General features: G+C 38.7%; 1 protein-coding gene across 2 annotated transcripts in view; it reads right to left on the reverse strand.

Moving 5' to 3' along the window:
• Positions 1–20,351, reverse strand: part of PRKCE (protein kinase C epsilon) — a 288,247-nt gene that overhangs the window by 108,989 nt on the left and 158,907 nt on the right. For both annotated transcript variants that reach the window (XM_063152058.1, XM_063152060.1), the window contains exon 3: positions 1,014–1,173. In XM_063152058.1, coding sequence (XP_063008128.1) covers positions 1,014–1,173 — 160 coding nt within the window. The remainder of the gene's footprint in view (positions 1–1,013; positions 1,174–20,351) is intronic.

The following is a 20,351-nucleotide window of genomic DNA, read 5'->3' on the forward strand; positions in this document are numbered from 1 at the left end:
CTGCATGCCTGGACTGAGATCAGGTCCAAGTAGGAACATTTCAGGCGCTGAGAGGTAACAGAAAGGATGAGAAATCATGAAGGCAGTCAGAAGTACAGACAGATTTACTACAGTGCAACAGACAAAGCCAAAAGGTGCATGAAAAGGAGAAAAAATGGTAAATCATCACCAAGCAGACCTCTAAATAGACAGATTGCATTTGTCAGTATTACTTGAAATCACCTTAGCCAACACAAAATACACCCCCCAGGCACTTTTTAGAACAATGCAGTTGAGTTTATGCACATCTCATGTCATTTTACATTGAGAAAGACCAATTTATTACACACTCCTAAGAAATATTTACTCTCAATCACATCAGATCTTCTGTGCAAATCAGTATCTCTAGGTCACTTTGGAAAATATCAGGAGTTCCTTAAAAACAACTGAAAACTGAATGTCTCCACCACTTCTCCCTATCTGAAAAATCAAAATACTCAAAATAATGCAAATATTTTCTAAAAGGGAGTTCTTGCTGTACATTGTAATAAAAAAGACCCTGTACACTGAGCACCAAAATCTCTGTGTCATTAGAAGTTATTCCATCAACTCTTCCATTTGATATTCCATTAACTTCAGTGGGATGTAAAGAAGCTTTGCATTTCTTAGAGGTGATTCTTAATCATGTAACAAATAATTCCGTCATTGTGACAAAATGTAAAGGTCTAATATTAAAGTCTGAACCTATACTTAGTTCTTCCATAATATTAGACCTGGAATTTAGTGTGCATTAGATAGGGAAATAAGGAACTTTGTGGCTCAGAGGAGAAGAACCCCAAATACAACCAATTCTGATATTTGTGATGGAGGTTTAACAGCCTTCTGTTATCATCTGCAATGCTGTTGACAGGCAAATGTCAAAATAAAGAGGAAAAGAAGCTGCTGTATACCACTTTCACTGCCGTGAGACAGGAAGGTGTGCCAGCTCCCCAACTCAAAGTTGCAAAGAAAGCAAAGCCAAAGGTGCTGCATACCATATAAAGTCTCTGCAGTGCGAGCAATACGTTGGCTGTCTAAGGTAGGTGGCCATGAACTTGTGTCCATTGACCTGGTGCACCCTGCGCCGCACGGCGCCCTGGCGCTTCCTGGGGCGCATCCGCTCGCGGAACACACGCTCTTCATTGTCCTTGGGGGCTGCAACACAGGGAGAAACAATCAGCACTGCTGTCACACACACAGGTCTGGGGAAACTCAAATGCTATGCAGAGGTGAGTATTTTTCAAAAATAAAAATAATCCTCTGTACCCAGCAGTGCAAAATAACTTCCTTAAGTTTTGCGTAATTTTTATTCATTTTTAGCATCAATTAGCAGAGGGCAAAGGTTTTCATTGCTTAGCACAGGAACTTCTAGTTCTTTTAAAGCTTCATCTGTAAATCCATGCTAAATTTGGATTAAGTCCTCTACACTTTATCAAGCACACTGACAACCTCTTAACAGTAATTATACAGTTAGATTCTCCTAAGAGATCAGACTTTCACCTCACTTGATCTCCAGGAGAAGAAAACAATCCCAACATCCCCATGTCCTTGTACATTCACAAAGTGCTGATACAAGTGTAAGAAAGCAGAGTAAAAATACGTATTATCAAGCAGAACAAAAAACTCCATCCAGAATTGATTACTTATTAGAATTCCTGATTGAGATCTGAGGTTCAGGCTTTAATAACCCACTTTGATACTAATACATGCTCAGCAAAATGTTCAAAGGAAGGAAGTTGTTCTTCTTAATCAATTCCTATTCCAATTGTACATGATATTTAATGGTAGAGGAAGTATAAAATGAACTTGATATAACTCAGTGTGAAAATATTAGGGAAAAAAAATCTTCAGAGTGCAGTGGGTCTTTTTCTTAAGGTTTTTTTTTTTACTATCACTAACACCATCATAATATTCTGCACACATTAAGCAAAAGCTGAGGATGAATTAGCAACAAAGAACATTTTTAATGAAAAACAGACTTTACAGACATTCCATGAGCCACTCCTGCTTTGGCAAACTAGACTATCAGACTTGGAGAAGACCAAGTCATCCATTGCCAACTGAATCCATGCACTCAATACTTTGGTGCATATAACACTTTGATCTGCAGTTAACACCTGTCATTCTTTGAATTTCAGCTACTGTGAATTATTACAATGGCCTAAAAACACCAGCTTTGGTCTGCTGCAAGCTTTTCTGTACATGATTGAGTTGTCCAAGCAACAGTACAGTGCCTAATAACAATACATAGAAAATTCAAAGTCTGAGAACAACTCAATGTAAAAAAAGTCTCAAATTCTTTTACAAACATTGGAATAAATCCTGGTTTTGAGGGTTTTAGATATAAAAGGTATCGATTAAAGAATTTCTAGAAAATTGTCTTAAATTAAACCAATGGATAGACATCTTTGGAAAAAAAAAACAGAGCACAGATGAACAAACAGAGACCAATGTCTTTCACTGCAGAGCAAAGGCTAAACTCCTTGAGTCCTCAACAGCAAATTTATTTATGCACAGAAGAGGCTAAGCTCCACACACAATAATGTTATACAAACACTTCATACTCAGAGTTGTTTTTCACCCTAAGATGACACATCTGTGCGATGGCCAGAGTGGCACTCCTATTCTAAAGTGAGCTCTCAGTAAATAAACACAGCCTTGTACACAAAGCTACCCCTTTTATTTATGCTGAAGAACAACCTAAAAGCAATGGTTGTAGGTTGCCCTTCAATAAAGAGATAAGAGATACCCGGCAGTTACCAATTATGTTTAATTTTATGTTATCAATTTTCTTTATTTTTAGGGATAAAGCAAAACTCAAATGTCTAATAAATATCACAGCTCCTTAAGAGAAAGATTGTCTTCCACAAAGAATATGTAACAAATAGTTGAAAATCCAATTAAAGATCCATTTTTTCAGCTTCTTGAATTATTTACTGACTTTACAAAGCTACTGGAAATCTTTTAAAAGCTATTATAGGAAATAATTCTGTTTTAACACAGATCTGCTCCTTTGGTTATCATCCAGATTGTAGACTTTGCTACAGTATGCACAACCTGGATGTGAGAAAGTTAAAGTCCAACTCCTCTGGAAAGGTTTACCCCCAGAAATCCAACTCTTCTGGAAAGGTTTCCCAAAAAGTTTTGTGCTTACAGGTAATGAACAAGATGTTCTGACAGAGCACAATACACATTTGATATGATATTCAGAGTGCTGTTTTTCTCATTTTTTCATCTTAAGTGCAATTCTTCACAGATAAAGCACGTGTAATTTTACAGAGCATGTAAAATCCTCCTCTTGTTTTGACTACATAAAAGCAGTATCATGACACGGGGGTTTTTTTGTTTGTTTGCTTTGTATCTACTAACAAAGTTTTAAACCTACTTTCACTGCATTAGTTTCAATTCTATATTTAATTCTTTAATGAAATTACATTTTTCCTTCTAATACTTACAGTTTAAATAATATAATGAAACAGTATCCTTTTCAGAAATGCACTGACTTGAAAACAGATACAAGCAATGCATCTGAAAGCATCAGATTAAATGTCAGGCCTCGCTTATCAAAAATAACTTCTACACAAACAGTATCACTGTGTGTGAGAAGGATCCTCGACCTGTAGTTAGAAAATGCAGTTTTCTTGGTCTGTCTTGGATAATGCTGGAGTTCCATTAGCCATTTGCCCTCAAAGAGTCCCTGTGTCAGTCTGCTATTCCCCTTTTGTCACTGAAGACCAGCACTTGGCCAAATCCATGCCAAATCTTGGCCAAATCCCTGCCCTGCTTTAGAGTGGAAGTGCCCAGAGGAGCTGCATGTTGGAGAGCATTGGCTCTGCCAACACCTCACCTCTCACTGCACCCTGTGTGCAATCCCCACCTTGGCAGTCAGCAGCAGGACTCATTTAGAGGGCTTGGAGCAGGGCAGAATCACAGAATCATGGAATCATTAAGACTGGAAAAGACCTCTAAGACCTCTTGGTTCAACCACTAACCCAGCACTGCCAAGGCCATCACTAAACCATGTCCCTAATTGCTACATCTACACATCTTTTAAAAATCTCCAAGGAGGGTGACTTCCCCAGGCAGCCTGCTCTAACACACCACTACACAATTTGTTAAGAAATGTTTACAATCTAGACCTCCCCTGGCACAACTTGATAGCATTTCCTCTTCTACCAGTTGTTATTTGGGAGAAGAGACCAACTCCCACATCACTCCACCCTCTTAGAGAACAGAAAGCTCTCCTCTCAGGCTCCTTTTCTCCAGGCTAAACAAGCATCTGACATTACAGTGCCTGACTGACCACTGGATGACTGGACATCACAGCCTTTCATCACAGCAGATGAAGTCACTGGAGAAATTAGCTCATCCCCAAGCTTGACAACAACTTCAAGTTAACATTAAGTTCAGTCACTTATTCACTGTGACCCTATATAAACATATAAGCAATGCTCTCCCACAGTCCCCAAGGAAAACCCTGCCGCATCTTGTGTAAGACTGGATTTTAGGGAAAACTTTTTACTGAAAAGGTGGTCAGGCATTGGCACAGGCAGCCCATGATGTGGTGGAGTCACCATTCCTGGAAGCATTCAAAAAACCTGTGCATATGGCACTAAGTACATGGTTTAGTGCTGAGCATGGAGGGGCTGGGTTAGCAGGCAGACTTGATGACCTCAAAGGTCTTTTCCAACCTGAACAATCCTGTGATTCACACTGCTGTTTTGGGCCACAGGCATAAAATCAGGCAGGAACTGTCCCAGGTGACTCAGAAGCAGATGATCACATCTGTTCTGGTTCATATCCAGGGTTGTGAACCACTTATTTCTAGCAGAACTTACAATAGTCTGTATTTAAATTAAAATCCATTTATCTCATACTGAACACTCACACTAGAGATGTTAATTTATCTGTCTGAAGACACCTACTTTAGAACAGAGCTACACTGCTCTCTCTAAGTATCTCTCATCATTTACAAGCAGGAAAGCAAAGATTAGTAAATTCTAGCAGAAAGCAGGGAATATTTAGGAAAACCCCCAACATCTGTCTGGTATCAACAACTAGTGTTTTCAATGCATTCTTTTGAAAATACTAGCATCCCAAACAAAATTGGCCTTTAAAATATATTTTTAAAATTTTACAGAGGTATGTATTAGGTTCTATAAAATACCATTAGCATACTGCATATTGTGCATGGGATTTCTATTCTTAGCAAAGCAGTTAAAATTAAGTGAATTTCTTATAGTCAGAACACTAGCAAGTTTCAATAGAAACAATTTCATCTCATGGTATTTCTATTAAATAGTCATAGAGGCTTACCATTTCCTCAGTAAAGGCTGTTTCTTATGTAACATACGTTATGTTCCCTGTTTTGGTTTTGAGTCCTTCTGTCTTCTGTACTATTCAGTTTATCCTTTTTAAATGCATTTCTTACATTTTATTTTCAAAAGATGGAGTAAGAACTAATGACAATTTTCAAGTGTTCATGGAGAATGCTGTTGATGGAGCACATTGAGTTTAGGCTTCATACAATGGTACTTGAGATCTGGCAAATTTAAAACTAATTTTATTTCAAAACCATAGCCAGTAATGCCACTACTTCTTTTTACTGTAGCCAAGAGTAACTCTTGAGTTATTTGAAAAACAACAGCATATAATTGCTTTTATATACTCATATGTACATACATACATAATGCCTACAGTTTTAAAGACTCAAAAGACTTGCATGCTTAAATCCAAGCTCTAAGGGAAGTGTTATAAAAGTCAGAAATATCTGGCATGAACAATTGCACAAAACTCATAAATACCTGCAAAATGGAGGCTTAAACGAGCTGTCTGAACTACATTTAATGCTGTTCATTGTGCAGTATCCATTAAGCATCAATTATAAGTCACAACTTAAAAGTAATTTCTTAAAATTTAAAAGAAAGGAAAGTACTGCATAACGCTCAGCAATCTTCAAAGGAAACAAAACTGGGGGAGTAAGACCTGCACACCAAATATCAAAGGCTCAACCATGTCAGGTCTTGTTTCATACTAAAACAGGTTCAGCATGAATGAGAAGGGCTCAATGTGGAGCACTAACTGCAACAAGATTATCCTCCATAGCCATGTCTTATCTTCAATGCTCTGAGAACTTACACAACTCTGACAACAACCAAAAAAATGCAAAAAAATAAGGCAGAAAAAGAGCAAGAGAGCTTACACACAAATAGAGGGGGTATCCAGTGTTTCTTATTGCTGATGATGCTGACTTCTAAATGAGAGCAATGCTGATCCCTTCCCTCAATTTGCAGGTGATTCTTACCAAACTGTCAGTGTTTGGGGAAGGGAAAAAACCAATTAAACTTTAGTTAAATGGCTTCTGCCCCATCAAAGCCAAAGCATGGGCCATGTATGACAGTAACACAGAAGCTGGTGATGCTGCCAGGTAAATCCTTGCAAGAGCACCCTGACCCCTCATGGCACTTCTGGCACACGGGGCTTTTCACCCTGGCCATCTCCTGGGTGTCACGTTGCTGTCACCCCTACCTTACAAGCACCATCCAGAGAGCTAGCTGGTTTAACATCAACCTTTAATAACTACAACTGACCCTAAATGAACAACAAATGCAAAGGAACAATGGTTGTACTGAGGTTTCATTGCTGAAACTTGCTTTTGTATCATATTTAAGCCTGATCACTTTAACCAGTATATATGTACTGAAATAGAGCTTTTATTTTAGCACTACATAATGTCTAAACAGAGGAAGGGTATTGATTGAAGCGGGAGAAGTAATTTGTCTAAAAATATGTTGGAAAGTGAGAAGGGGCAGAAACAATGCCCAGGACTTCTCAGGATTCAGAATGGAGTGTAACCAGATCATTATGCATCAAAATAAGGTCTCGAAGGATTATTCCTAAACTCTATTCTGGGCTGTACAGTAGAAGCATATATACTGGCATTAAGCTTTCTCCAGGCAGAAATTATTACAGGATTTTGCATTTAAGAATTTAATCTATTTTAAAGGGAAAAAAAAACCAACCCAAAACAACAAAAATCCACCATGAACAAAAAGCTAAACATTCCCATATATTTACATTTCTATATCCTTTCTTTTGGCAAAGTCTTGTTTAGTAGTAACACATGCAACAAACTAATTCCATACATTTTAAAGAAAAAAAAAAGTAAGGGAAGTGCTATAATATGATATCATAAAGCTCTTACTGATGAGCACAGAAATTATGTAGATAGTTTACCACAGTCATAGAAAGAGCATGAATTTTTTCTATGTCTTCTTCTGGAATTATTATATTTCCAAAATTACTTCTTAAACAAAGAACAAACATACAGGTTTTCCTACTGTATCTCAAATCTGCGTTATTTAGGAGATCCGACAGGAAATTTTTGATTTGATAGGAGAATCAGATCCTTCAGTAACACTGTATTGTTAACAAAAACAAAGATGCTGAGTGTTACTAAAGAAATGAAAAAAATGCTCACAGAATGGATGAGTTTTAAAAGAGATATGTGTCTAGACATGTCTGCTAACACCAGCTATTTACTAAATGCACTGAAGAATAAATTCCATTTTAAAGTATATCATCCCAAAGATGGTGGGTGGCTTTGTAGCATGGGCTGAGGCTCAAATGTATCTGCCTTTAAACACATGCTTACCTTCAAATGATTAAATTCTTGTCTAAAAGAGAGATTCTGCCTATATGTATTTTAAAATTTCCCTTGAGATGTGCACAGAGTTGATTTGGGGTGTCGCAGGCACATATTTCTGTTTGAAGGCTTCTGTTACTTTCCTTTTAAAAAAAAAAAAAAAAGCCCAAACCAAAGCACCCAAATATAAAGCTATCCAATGAATACTTACACATGATTCGAAGTTTTTCTACATACTTAATTATTATCAGGAGTACATTCATAAACTCACTCAAAGCTGAAGGGATAACAATAACTCCCCACAGCTTTCAAACAGAAATCCTTCCACATTCAATACACTTAATAAAGGAGGACTTAATGTCCAGAAACACAAAAGAGATACTGATAGTCCAATTGCAATTTCAGCATACACAGAAGTACAATTTAGTTTTCAGAAACGTCCCAGCCTTGGTGGCTGGCAATAATTTGGACCAAGTGTTCAAAACCAGGAGTGAGGTCCTTGAGGAGAAGGGATGAGCCCCCAGTTCTGCCCCAGCTGCAGCCCATCCACTTGGCTACAGCAGAGCCTGCGGTGAGAAGGGATTAGGTTCCATACTGCTCAGTTAAAATTTTCCTTTAAATGACTCAGAGACTTTTCTTAACAAAGTGTTCAAGATAAGCCCTCAAGTTTCTGCACTTGATCTCTACAATGCCCACAGAATTAGTGACAATTTACACAAGCTTAAGGTATTAACAACATGGAATTACACACGGTCATCTTCAGTGACCATACAGCATGGTTTAATAAATCAAATATTTAACAAACAGAATTCTGGTTTATAGGAACTGGACCACTGGTAGGGGATGGATAGAAATATGCAGTCTGTTTTTTAGATCCCTGGGAGCTCACACAGATGATGGGATACTGACCTCATTTTGGAGGGTGGATATAGCAATTTCTGTACTTTAACAGCTGTCAGATCCACAAAGCAAGCAAATCAGACATGAATCCCTCCTACTTCCTCTTAATTTCTTTATTGGTAACATTAATCATTTAAAGAAAAATTGTATTCCTGAAACAATGTAACAACTTGTAACTACAATTTTCATAATACAGTTTATTTGGCAAAGGAAGTTATATCAGTAGAAATACCACACAGAAATTATCATTATGTAGCAGGTTTTCTGAAAAGAGAATTTCATCTCAAGGTTTTTAAAATAAAAAAGTTGGAAGTTTCAACTGCAAAACCTTTTCCACAACCCAGACATTATTGTTTTTTCAGTTGTAAAGTAGATGTCACAGGCAACAGGACCAAAAAACAATGCTAACTAATGTTGTTTCAGTCTTTCAGTCTTATTTTTCAGGAGGAACAAACAGCCTCACTCTAAACACAATGCCCTTATGTCAACAAATCTGCAATTGAAATTAGAGAACTGGAAATGCATTCTACATATGGCAAATACTAAAGGTGCTATTCATGAGAAAAAGATCACTCCATGAAATTTAATGTGTCTATTCATGTCCCAACTAGCAAAGCAATAATTTACAAAACACAGAACAATTTTTGTGCCGTAACTTGACTTGATAAACGTGCAGGCAGAAAATTAAATTAGTTCATGTCAGTAAGAGTCAGATCATGTTGTTACAATGTTAGCAATGAGCAGTATTAGCAGCCTGGCATTAGCATTGTTAGTGTTAAGCACCTGACAGACTAACAAAATGAAATATCTCATATAAAGTCAGCTACTTACTAGAAGTAAAAAAGCAGAAAATCCTCTATATGAAGAAACTATATATATATATATATATATATATATATATATAATATATTTGATTATTATTATAAGTTTAGTGTTATTATTATTATAAGATGAGCTGTCCTAGGGACTTGACCTCTCTGTTGTCACTGCTGCAAGCCCACAAACTCATCCTGCAATTTGACTGCACCCAGCCCTCGTGGTGGCAGTGGTGGCGGCCACTGCTCTGGCGACACACGCTCACCCTGGCTGTGCTTGGTCCTCTGGGACACAAGGAGGGCGACACAAACCACCCCTGGCAGGGCTGTGGCGGGAGGTGAACTTCCCCAGCAGCACACAGCCATGCTTATTTGAACAGAGCTCCAGGCTATGGAAGGATCTGCAGGGTCAAATGACCCCTCTGCAGGGCCAGCACCTGAGCTGCTGGCTTTCGTCAGCTTCCTGGAAAGGAAACAGCCTCGGGATGTGAAGAAGGAAAACAAGCATTGTAAAAACTTCAGGACAAAGCTCTTTTCCCAGAGGTAACTATTAAACCAGTCAGATCCCAAATGATGCTATTTTAAGTGGGTGTTTGTGATAGATTAGAGAAGTTCAGCAGTCTCTTTCTAATACTTGCAAAAGCTACATACATTATGATGAAACAGAACCTTGTTTGTCTGGGATTCTAGCCTTTCAGAAATTGTTTCTTAAATATTTGTTCAACTCTAGCTTTGGTCCTTTCTCATAGAACAACAGAAGCCCAAGTGGAAGGCACCTAGGAGATTCCTGAGCTCAGTCTCCTGCTGTAGGGAAGTGTCCCATGCACTTCAGGCATCCTCAGCTTTCATTTTTTTGATGGTTCTCAAAAATCTCCAGTGAGGGAAATTCCACAACACACTCGCGTATCTTGTTTCACTACTCTGGCAGGCAGGCTGTTTTTCTAATATTCAACCTCAAGCCTTTTGCAATAAGTTATGCTGGATGAGTGATGGCACCTTGAAAAGTAAGTTTTGGCCAGCACAGAACCTACTGAAGTATCTGTAGCAAGGCAGCCATTATCCTGTGGATACCATGCAAAAGGCCAGAGATAGAGCAAGATCTCACAGAAAAGAGGGCTGCAAGAATTCTGTATGATTCTCAGCCCACAGCAAGACAGAAAGTGCTTTGCACTATACAGGACCCTGCAGATATCCCAGTCACATGCTAGCTACAGAAAAGTCATGGCATCTGAAGGCAAAAAAGGGAATGAAAAACACTTACTGCCTTAGGCCACTAAATCTCAAAGTTGCCTTGCTGATTCCATTTCCAGATCCCCATCCTGATAGCAACAATTTGTTTCTATCCAAGCTTTGAAATGCGTGTAACAAAGCATCCTTGTACTTAAAATTTCTATATCAAAATTCCATATAGCCACATTAAGGTTCTCTGGGGCATAACCTACATAGGTCAGAGAAGACGGCTTTGAAAACATGGTTTTATAAAGGTTGTACCCTCAGCAAGCTCAGGCCTGCTGATTACAGAGATTAAATTACACAGATTCAAAGTACTTCACAGTGGCAGTGAAATCTCACCCACAATTAGAGAAGTGGTTTTGCTTTTTTTTTTTTTTGTTTTTTTTTTTTTTTTTTTTTTTTTTTATTTGTTTCTCAATAAAGCACTAACTATTTGCTTGTATCCTTCACAGGGCAGAGGGAGCCCACTGCAGAACTGACTGTGATTCAGAGAACCTCCCCCAGTGCCTATGCAATAACTGAGACAGCCAGAGAAGATTCCATAGCAGCTTCCTTTTCCCAAGCAGGAAGAATCCCTTCAATATACAGATTTTGGTACAAAGTAAAAAGCACAGAATCCTCATTACTTTGCTCAAAAGATGTTAATGAAAGCCAGAGGAAGCTTCAAGGACAGGGAGAATGGCAGTGATATAATATATTTTATTTATGCAAATTTTTTTTCCTTATACTTTCAGGTAATGCTAATGCTATTCTTCAACTAATTAAAATAAAGACTTAAAAATTTGGACATACTCCCCCCTTCCAACAGTATTAAAGTAATAAGACAGAAAGTAGCTGTACCTTCATGCAGATAAACCCACTGATGTGTTTAGTTATATATCTAATAAACAAAAGAGGGTTTGACCCCAAGCAGTATGACATATTAAAACAAGGCAATCAAGCCACTGGATTTGATTTTTCACAACTCTACTGAACAGAACAAAACAAGTGGAAGATATTAGTGCTAGGCCTGAAAAGGCCTGTTCTCCAATGTAGCTATCACAAAAAATGACATCTGACAAAATTTTTTTCCATTTTTGCTCCAATATACAACCCATAACACACTTAAACCAGTGTTCCAACATGTCACTGCTCTTTCTAGTTTATCTATTAGTAAGGACTATGTTATGACAATCTTGTCATCCTCTACCAACAGACTCATCTTGCCCATTTCCTAAGTGGGCAGTTTTTGCAATCAATTGCAAGAGACAAAACTCAGCAGCAAAAGAACCCCTTTCCTCTTTCCACTGTCTTTCTTGCAAATGTGGGAGGAATTTTCCTTATTCTAATATCCCCCCAAGCACACGACAGAAGCTTAATTAAGAACATCTCTGACTCACAAGCAGCGCTGTTAAGGCAACTCTCACATCTCTGTCCTTCAACATTACATACATTACTACAAATTTCCACACAGAAGACAGTAATGAATATCTTATGTAAATCCTGAAGTATTCAATATGATTTATTATCAGCATACTACTTTCACACTCCAGTCCAACAAAGCATTTCTGGATGTGGCTATAAAAAAGAGCATATTCACTCTGCCATGGATTGCAATGGAAATTTTCCAGTATTTAAAGCACTATTTACCTGCCCTGCATGATGTTAATCCTCTGCAACTAATGCATGGTAAAAATGGACACATGAGCTAAACAGGATGTTCTTTCTCCTTGCCAGGCTTATGGACACAGCACCATGAGGGAATTGCACATGATGAGTCTGTGTGTTGTCAGTAGAACCTGAATGTATTATATAGGTTTTTACTGGGGAGGCAATTGACACATGACAGGAACAAAGAGACAACACCTTGCTCCTGTCATGATGTCCCCTCATAACCTATTATTGGCAGAAGAAGCATTTCTCAGTGACAAGATTAAGCAAGAAAAGCTTTAATGTCTTTGTCATTTGCTTTCTCATTTTCTTCAATATACAGAATATATCTGTAAATTTTTCAATATACAGAATACTATACAACAATAAAAAATAGAGGAATGAGGGAAGATCAGAGTCTTAATGCATTCTAAAAGGAATTGGGGTCCTACCATGCAGTTCCTACCAGGTCCATCATGTCCTCTGATTTGCAATATCAGACTGCTACCTACAAATATAATGCTGATTTCTTGCAGGTCTTTGTGCAAAAGAGCAGTAAAGGGATCTCTCTCAAGGTTCTCGGGATTCCCAGCAAAATTTTGCAGCATTTGAGGTTTTGTACAGTGTGCTTGCTGAAATACACATCATATGAGAACCCCAGCTCTTGCTAAATTAAGCAACACATATCTAGCCCTCAGGTTTTGGAGGAACACTTGAAAAATGTGATGCAAGCGCACACCCCACCCCAAAATATATTATGGAAAATTGTGCCTGTCTCTCTATCCTGGATACATGAATACAGATCAGTATGGGGTTCACATGGCAAGCTTTGGTGGTGGTGATAAACTACAGAGGCAGCCGCTGTGAGAACCTGCTAGAAGCTTCCCTTATATCCAAATGCCAGCTGGCAGCATGATGGACCCATGCTAGGTGAGGCTGAGCCCATCAGCAGCAGTGGTAGCACCTCTGGCTTGAAGTATTTAAGAAGCAGAGGAAAAACCCCACTATGCAACAGCAGGCAGATGTGGAAACCCAGGAAATTCCTCTGGCTGCCCTGGAGGACACAAGCCCCTGTCAAGGGGGCTCAGAGAGCCCAAGATCTCTGTGCCTTTGATTTAGCCCTTGGAAAAAACAAGTACCAACCTTATATGAAGAATTACAAGCCATGAAAGTTTAAGTATAATGATAGTGAATTTATCACAGGGTGAAAAATAGATTTTTTGGGGTTTTTTGAATGGGGGTTCAGGGGGCAAGAGGGAGGAATCTGGGCATGTGCAGCCTTTCTCCTTCTTGGCCTCCATCTTCTGCTGTGATGTTGGCACTTTTAGATTGGTTTAGAGTAGAAGCTCACTGTCTAACATAGGTGATAGGTATTGGAAAGTAATTGTAAATATTGTACACGCAGTTTTTAGTATAAAAAGATAAAACCACCCCAGGGGAGGAGAGAATGCCTCTGACTGTCTTGCTGAGTGGACCTCAGCAGGACAGGAAAAAGAATTTTATAGATAAACAACCTTGAGACCGAGAAATTAAGACTCTGACTCCATCGAGCACTGGGCTGGGAAAAGAGACTTTTTAACATTTCTTGGGGTCACTCTGACCAGCGAGAGACCCCGAGACAGCACAGAAAGAAGTAAGAATGTGTGGGAGAAACTGCAGACAGCAAGTTCAGTGAAGGAGGAAGGCAAGGAGGTGATTCAGGTGCCACAGCAAAGACTCCCCTGCAGCCCATGGTGAAGACCATGGAGAGAGAGCCCATTTCCCTGGAGCCCATGGAGGCTCACAGTGCAGCTCAGATCCACCTGCAGCCCATGGACAGCCCCACACTGGAGCAGGGGGATGCCTAAAGGAGGCTGTGAGCCCATAAGAAGCCTGTGCATGAGCAGGACCCCAGTAGGATGTGGAGACCCATGACAAGGGAAGTGCATGCTGAAGCAGGTTTGTTGGCAGGGAGGGACACATGCTGAAGAGTTTGTGAAGGATTCCTGTTGGGCAAGTTCCTGATGGTCTGTCTCCCATGAGAGAGGCCCCACACTGGAGCAGTGGAAGAGTGTGAGGAGCCCTCCCCTTGAGTAGGAAAGAACCCAAGAGAAAATGTGTGATGAACTGATGCCTGATACCCATTGCCTGTCCTGCTGTGCCACTGGAGGACATGTAGAGGATTTGGGTTTTCAGAAGTTGGGCCTGGCAAAACAGGAGGAGTGAGGGGAAGGTGTTTCAAGATCTGGTTTTATTTCTCATGATGCTTCTCTAATTTGATTGGCAATAAATTTAATTAATTTCCCCAAGTTAAGTATGTGTTGCCCTGAAAACACTCTCCCCAATGAGTCTTCCTGTCCTTATCTCAATCCATGAGCCTTTGGTAGTACTTTCTCCCCTGTCCTGTTGCAGAGGGGAATGGCAGAGAGACTTTGTGTGGGGTCAACCCACTACAGCTGGATTAACTTTGTGTCTTAAGACACATAAATGGGTAAAAAACAAGACTCTGTTTGAGCAAAGTTCTAAAAGTGTACTTATTTCTAACTTTTGCTTTTTTTTCTTTAGATTCCAAACATCCTAGCTCCAAAGTTCATTTAGCCCTTATTCTCCAGCCTTTGGTAAAACAGATGCATTGGTGTCTCTCTCATTTTCAGTGATCTGCTGAGCATGTGGCTCAAACTTTCACATGAAACGCAAAGTGCCTCTGGTGTATGAAAATATGCTTAACTGGCCACCTAATTTCTAACTGAGTCAGAATTTCAGAAATGTTGAAGCATCATCTGCTTGAAGAAATCTAATGGGACTTGAGCTGTTTTACCTGACCTATGGCAGATTAAGCCTCAAATAAAAAGTACACTCACAGAGGAAAAGAACTGGCAAAGAGCCTTCAAAGAGGCAACAGATGTGTTGATTGAGATGTATTTTGTTTTTCATAGTTCTCTAAAATTGATGTAAAATTCAGGAATGCTTAAAAACTTACTGATGGAAGCAGCTGGCAAGTGTGAAGAGTGGGATGTTGGATGATGAGGTGACTTAGCATAGGAATTGATAGGGAAAAAAAAGAGAGACCAAAATGGAATCCAACGGAGCTTTAAACCCCTCACTTTGGAGAAAGAAAACTCAGAGAAAATGAGACATGAAAGAAAAGGGAACATAGGGCTGATGAAAGAGAGCACATCAGACAATGCTCCTTTTCCTACCTGTAGGACAAACTGTGAGCAATGCAGCTCACATCTGTCAATGGCCCAAACTCCAAGGGCAATCTGAGTTCAGAATTATTGTTAATCAATTAATCTCCTTTCTACTCATTTGCTGTACAGAAAAGTTAACTCTCCTTATTAGAGAAAGCTCATAGATAAGAACTAGCAGATATATATGTACAGAGTCAGATACAGAAAAGCACTCAAGGGCCATGCCTTTTCCACAGAGATCTAAATGTGTGTCGTACAGTGCTCTAAAAGGTTGGATATTATCATGATGAAAGAAAATATGTTAGATTGCTAAGGTTTTCCCAAAGATATTGTCAAGTAAATTCACTGAAACAACTAACTTTAAAAAATCAACACAGGTACCAACAAAAAACCAACCAAGTACAGGTACAGAAACTCAGCTTTTATAGGTCTTCTCCTTCCACAAGTCACCTTCTGCTACTTCCTAAAACAGAAAGCAGTTCAGTACTAACAAATGCCCTCAGCACCCACTGAAGGTTGACTTCCAAAACATATGAGAAGACTTCATATAAGAATAAATGTGAGCAGGAGAAAATCTGCTTCTAACATCTCTTAAAACTGTGAGTCTTTCAAGAAAAATACTTGCTAAACTCTAGGCTGTGTATCTGTTTCTGAGAGAGAAAACAGAACTAAAAAAAAGGCCACAAAAAAAGGGCTCTGAATTATTTTCTTTTCTTCTTCAGAACAAAGATCAAGTAAAATACTTCTTCAGAATCCAAAGAACTTTCTCCCTACTCCAGAAAGTAAATCAGGCAATGAAAACAGAGACAAAACAACTCTTAGAATGATTGTAGATTTAATTTTTCTCTTATTATTCCAGTGCTGTATCTGTTTTCCATTTAGCACTGACCATGTCTTCACACCAGTGGTACTACCTGTGGATATTCTAAGGCATCAGGTAAATTCTCCTAACACTGACAGCACAAAACTCATCTAGAAACCTGTGCACAGCACAAGGAGGATTGGGTCCAACCAAAATCTGTGGATAGCCAAGAGAATGGCAAGGAGACTGCCTGCAGCACAAAGGACAACTATTTGTACAACTTAATGCTTTAAATGCATAGCCACAGGAGGATAAGATCTATCTTTGGTTACAGCTCTACACTCATGCCAGAGAACAGAGACACATAAAATCCAGGAGAAACTGGCTCAGTTTACTTACAGTAGAGATAAAAAAAGAAACCTTAATTGTCCGTGTCCAAACTGGAAAGATACAAAATGTTCTAGCAATTGTAAAAAAAAAATAACCTCTGAAACTTCATTCCATTTATTGTTTTGTTTATTAACAAGTCAAGAGATGGCAGACACTTGAAAAAAAACTTTCCTTCAAAATTCAGGTCATAGCCCATTATCCTAAAACCTTTCTGTCCTCCTTGCTTTGCCAGCATCTCTGCTCACATTCAAACACTACATAATTCATTTTAACGTAGCCTTATCAGGTTGCTGAATAAGAATGTGAAAGTCAGCTGGCTGTAAGCTGAAAAAATATATTCAGTGCCTTCTTATTGCTGCTGTCTCTGATTTAGCTGTTCCCATGGTAAACTTAAATACCACCCCAGGAAGCTGTATCATCTATCAATTCACAAGTTGCAAAGTGTGGTGGATGGAGATTTCATTTAACAGATCCCAGAACTGTCTGGTTGAAGGATGTCACAGTTGAAAGCTGCAGACTGAATTTCTTTCTTTTCTTTTTTTTTTTAAAACAACCCTGTATAATCTCAAGAATAAGACATATGGCAGCATTTCCAAGTTGGTTTCAAAGAGATTTTGATTTCCTACTCACTTTCTCTCAGTGTGAAGTACCTAAGAAGGTGTCAGAAGTTCCTCGAGAAAATCCTTTTAGCACTGGTTGTCTTTAGAAAAAGAACCTCTAGAGAGAAACTCCTTTAAAAAAATAAACAAAAAAAAAATCTCAAACAATTTTGCCTGTTCTATGTCTGGAGCTTCTAACTTGACTCTCCATGACACATCATAGCAGTCATGAATTAGTTTATTATAACCATTTTAATTCAGAAAAAATGCACTTTCTTCTTGAGAAGAAGACAAAAACATCCAAAGAAAGAGATTATCCCACACACTAAAGAGATTTTTACCATCAGAAATCTCATAAATAAGAGCTAATGTACCCTATAAAACCTCTTCCTTTAGTAACTATCTATTCAAAATCAAAAATACATTCTTATACATTGAAAAGACTTCTCTAAATGGTTTTATAATAAAAACTACGTTTGTCATTAGCATACGGAAGCCAAATTAAAATATTGAATGTATTTTAAGAAATACAAATGAAGGTGGAAAAAAATCTAATTTAAACTAAATAAAACCACATTTATAATCTGACCTTTTCTTTATTCCACTTCTGGAAAACCATAACAATAAGACTTTAACAAAGAGAAAAAGCATATAAAGATGTTTTTTAACAAGTAGAAAAGAAATGCAAGGAAATGGAAACACAGCATTTCAAGATTTGAGCACTCCAAAAATCTCTTTATTAAAAAAACTCTTCACTAAGAACCTTCCAGATTTTTTAAAGCTCCCAATAATACCCCTTCCAACACATGAAACCAAACCTTACTTTTTGATGTGTTTGGAACACCCCTGAATCTGAAAATTTGATATCACACAGTGACTCTAAACCAGTCAATTGCCAATTACCAATTTTGTCATCCTGTATTTTTGGAACCACTATAACAAACTTCTGCTAGAAAGTACAGATTTATAGGATACAGTGAAACTGTCCGAACTCAGCTGCATTAAAAGTGTCTTAAATCCTATATCCCAACCCAGAGGTGTGCAGAATAGCTGCCTCTGTGTGGGAGCTTGGACCACGATATCCATATTGTGGAATCAGTTTGCTTCCCCTCCCACATGCAGGAACATCATCTTAGTATACACAATGCCCCGTGTTCCATGGTAGGGAAAAAGTCATAGAAATAGGCCAAGAAAATGAGATGTCACTAAGTGATTTTCAGTCAGCCCACACAGAACATTAGGTGGAAGAAAGCATTCCTCTGTGCAAGCATTACCACTATTATTAGCAGCATCTAGACTTATTTAAAATGATTATTCCTGTATCTATTCCAGCAAGCAACACAGATTACACTTGTGCCTTAGATGGAAAGACAGACATAAAATCATGAATATGATCCTCCCTCTGCATTGTATTTATCTTTACCAGAAGGAAGAAAAACAGGAGAGAAAGTTTTCCTGGAAACCAAGGGCAAAAATAAATCTTAGTTTAAGAGAAGCCAACTGAAACATTATGATTATTGTGCCAGACCTGTGGTTTTGATGAAAATGAATTGTAAATTATTTAGAAAAAAGTAGAAAGCTGCATCACAAATCAAAAGTAGTAAGATCCCAGTTGGAGTGGAAAGAGATGAGCAAATCAATCCTGTCTGCCATCAGCAATGCAGGAGTTGTGTGGCTCTACCATTGCACCAGAAGCACGTTTTGAATCACCATCAAAATAAACTGACCTGGGCATTTACAAGTTTTTTAACCAACAGGACAATCACTAGATGTGAGGAGCAGTTGCCTTCTGAGCAGTGAAGACCCCTAGTTTTATCTATACCACATTTTCCCCTTCCTTTTATTCTCACAAACGTGCAGCTTCCCGCTGCCACTACAGAACATCATCTGTCTGGTCACACGTGCCACAAGAGGGTGAACTCCTATTAATAGCCGCTGGAATAGCCCTGGTAAGTTATCTTTTTTAACATGCTGTTTCAGCACTGCTCCTAGCGCAGGAACTCTTGCAGCCCAGCGCTCATTTCTTCAAGGGGCACTGCTCTAAACCAGCTGTTTCCCCCACAGACACAAACTGCACGCACGCTGAAATACAATGGTCTTGGTCAGGGACCAACTCTGATAAACTGCCAGGAGTTTTGAGTTACATTGCTGTAAGCTCACACAAAAGTAATCTGTCGCTGCACATATAAGATAAAGAAGTGGTTCTCAGAAGAACAGTTCTTTGGAACAGGTTTTTGAGGTGCTTTATGGCTTACACATAACAAAATTAAAGCAAAAATCTCTCAGCAAGCATAAGACTTCTTTAAGAAATTAAAATAGAAATTTTCCTCCTATTTCAAATTAAGGAGCAGGTTATACCAGACTACAGCAAAAACTACTCATTTGTTAATTAAAAAATTAATCTTTTTATTTACATGCAGTTGTGTTATTCTTCCATGTAAGTCTAACTCCTGAGAAATAGAAGTTCTTATACAATCAATTTTTTCTTCTCCCCCTGTCAAACACCAGTTCTCCCTTTTCCTCCATCTCTGGGTCTTGGAAGAACAAAACTTAGAAACTGATTTCTAAAAAACTATTTCTAAAATCTCACTTATAAAAGCTGTAATTTTCCTTCCACTGAGTTGGCCATGATGGCCCACTACGCAACTCCCTTTCCTTATCTAGGGCTAAGAAAACAGTCTATATCAAAACTGACAAGATTTTCAGATGCAATTTACAATGCAATAGGTAGGCAGGCAGGCAGATAAATCAGACAACTTTTTAAATTTAGTGATTATGGTTTACTGCGAAAGGAGATATTTTTCATGAGAGGAACTCAGGATTTTCTGGTTTATTTTGGGTTATCACATCTTTCTAGCAGATCATGATTCATTCACTAGTCTTCAAGGAAGACCAGTGCACATGAGTATTTTTAAGCACAGTGCTGGCGTAGTTTAAAACTCATTTGCAGCAGCAAGATCAGATCTCCAATGAAGGCTCAGCACTTCTGCCCAGGTATTACATACAAGGGGCTGGGGAGCCCCACAGCTCAGGCTGGACTCCAGGCCTGCAGAAACCCAGCTGCAAAGCAGCCCACACTGTGGGCATCTCCCCAGACCAGAGCTAATGTTCCTAAACCGAGCCCTCAGCACAGGGATGTGGACATTTTAT

The sequence above is a fragment of the Melospiza melodia genome, chromosome 3, assembly GCF_035770615.1.
Source record: "Melospiza melodia melodia isolate bMelMel2 chromosome 3, bMelMel2.pri, whole genome shotgun sequence".
Lineage (NCBI taxonomy): Eukaryota > Metazoa > Chordata > Aves > Passeriformes > Passerellidae > Melospiza > Melospiza melodia.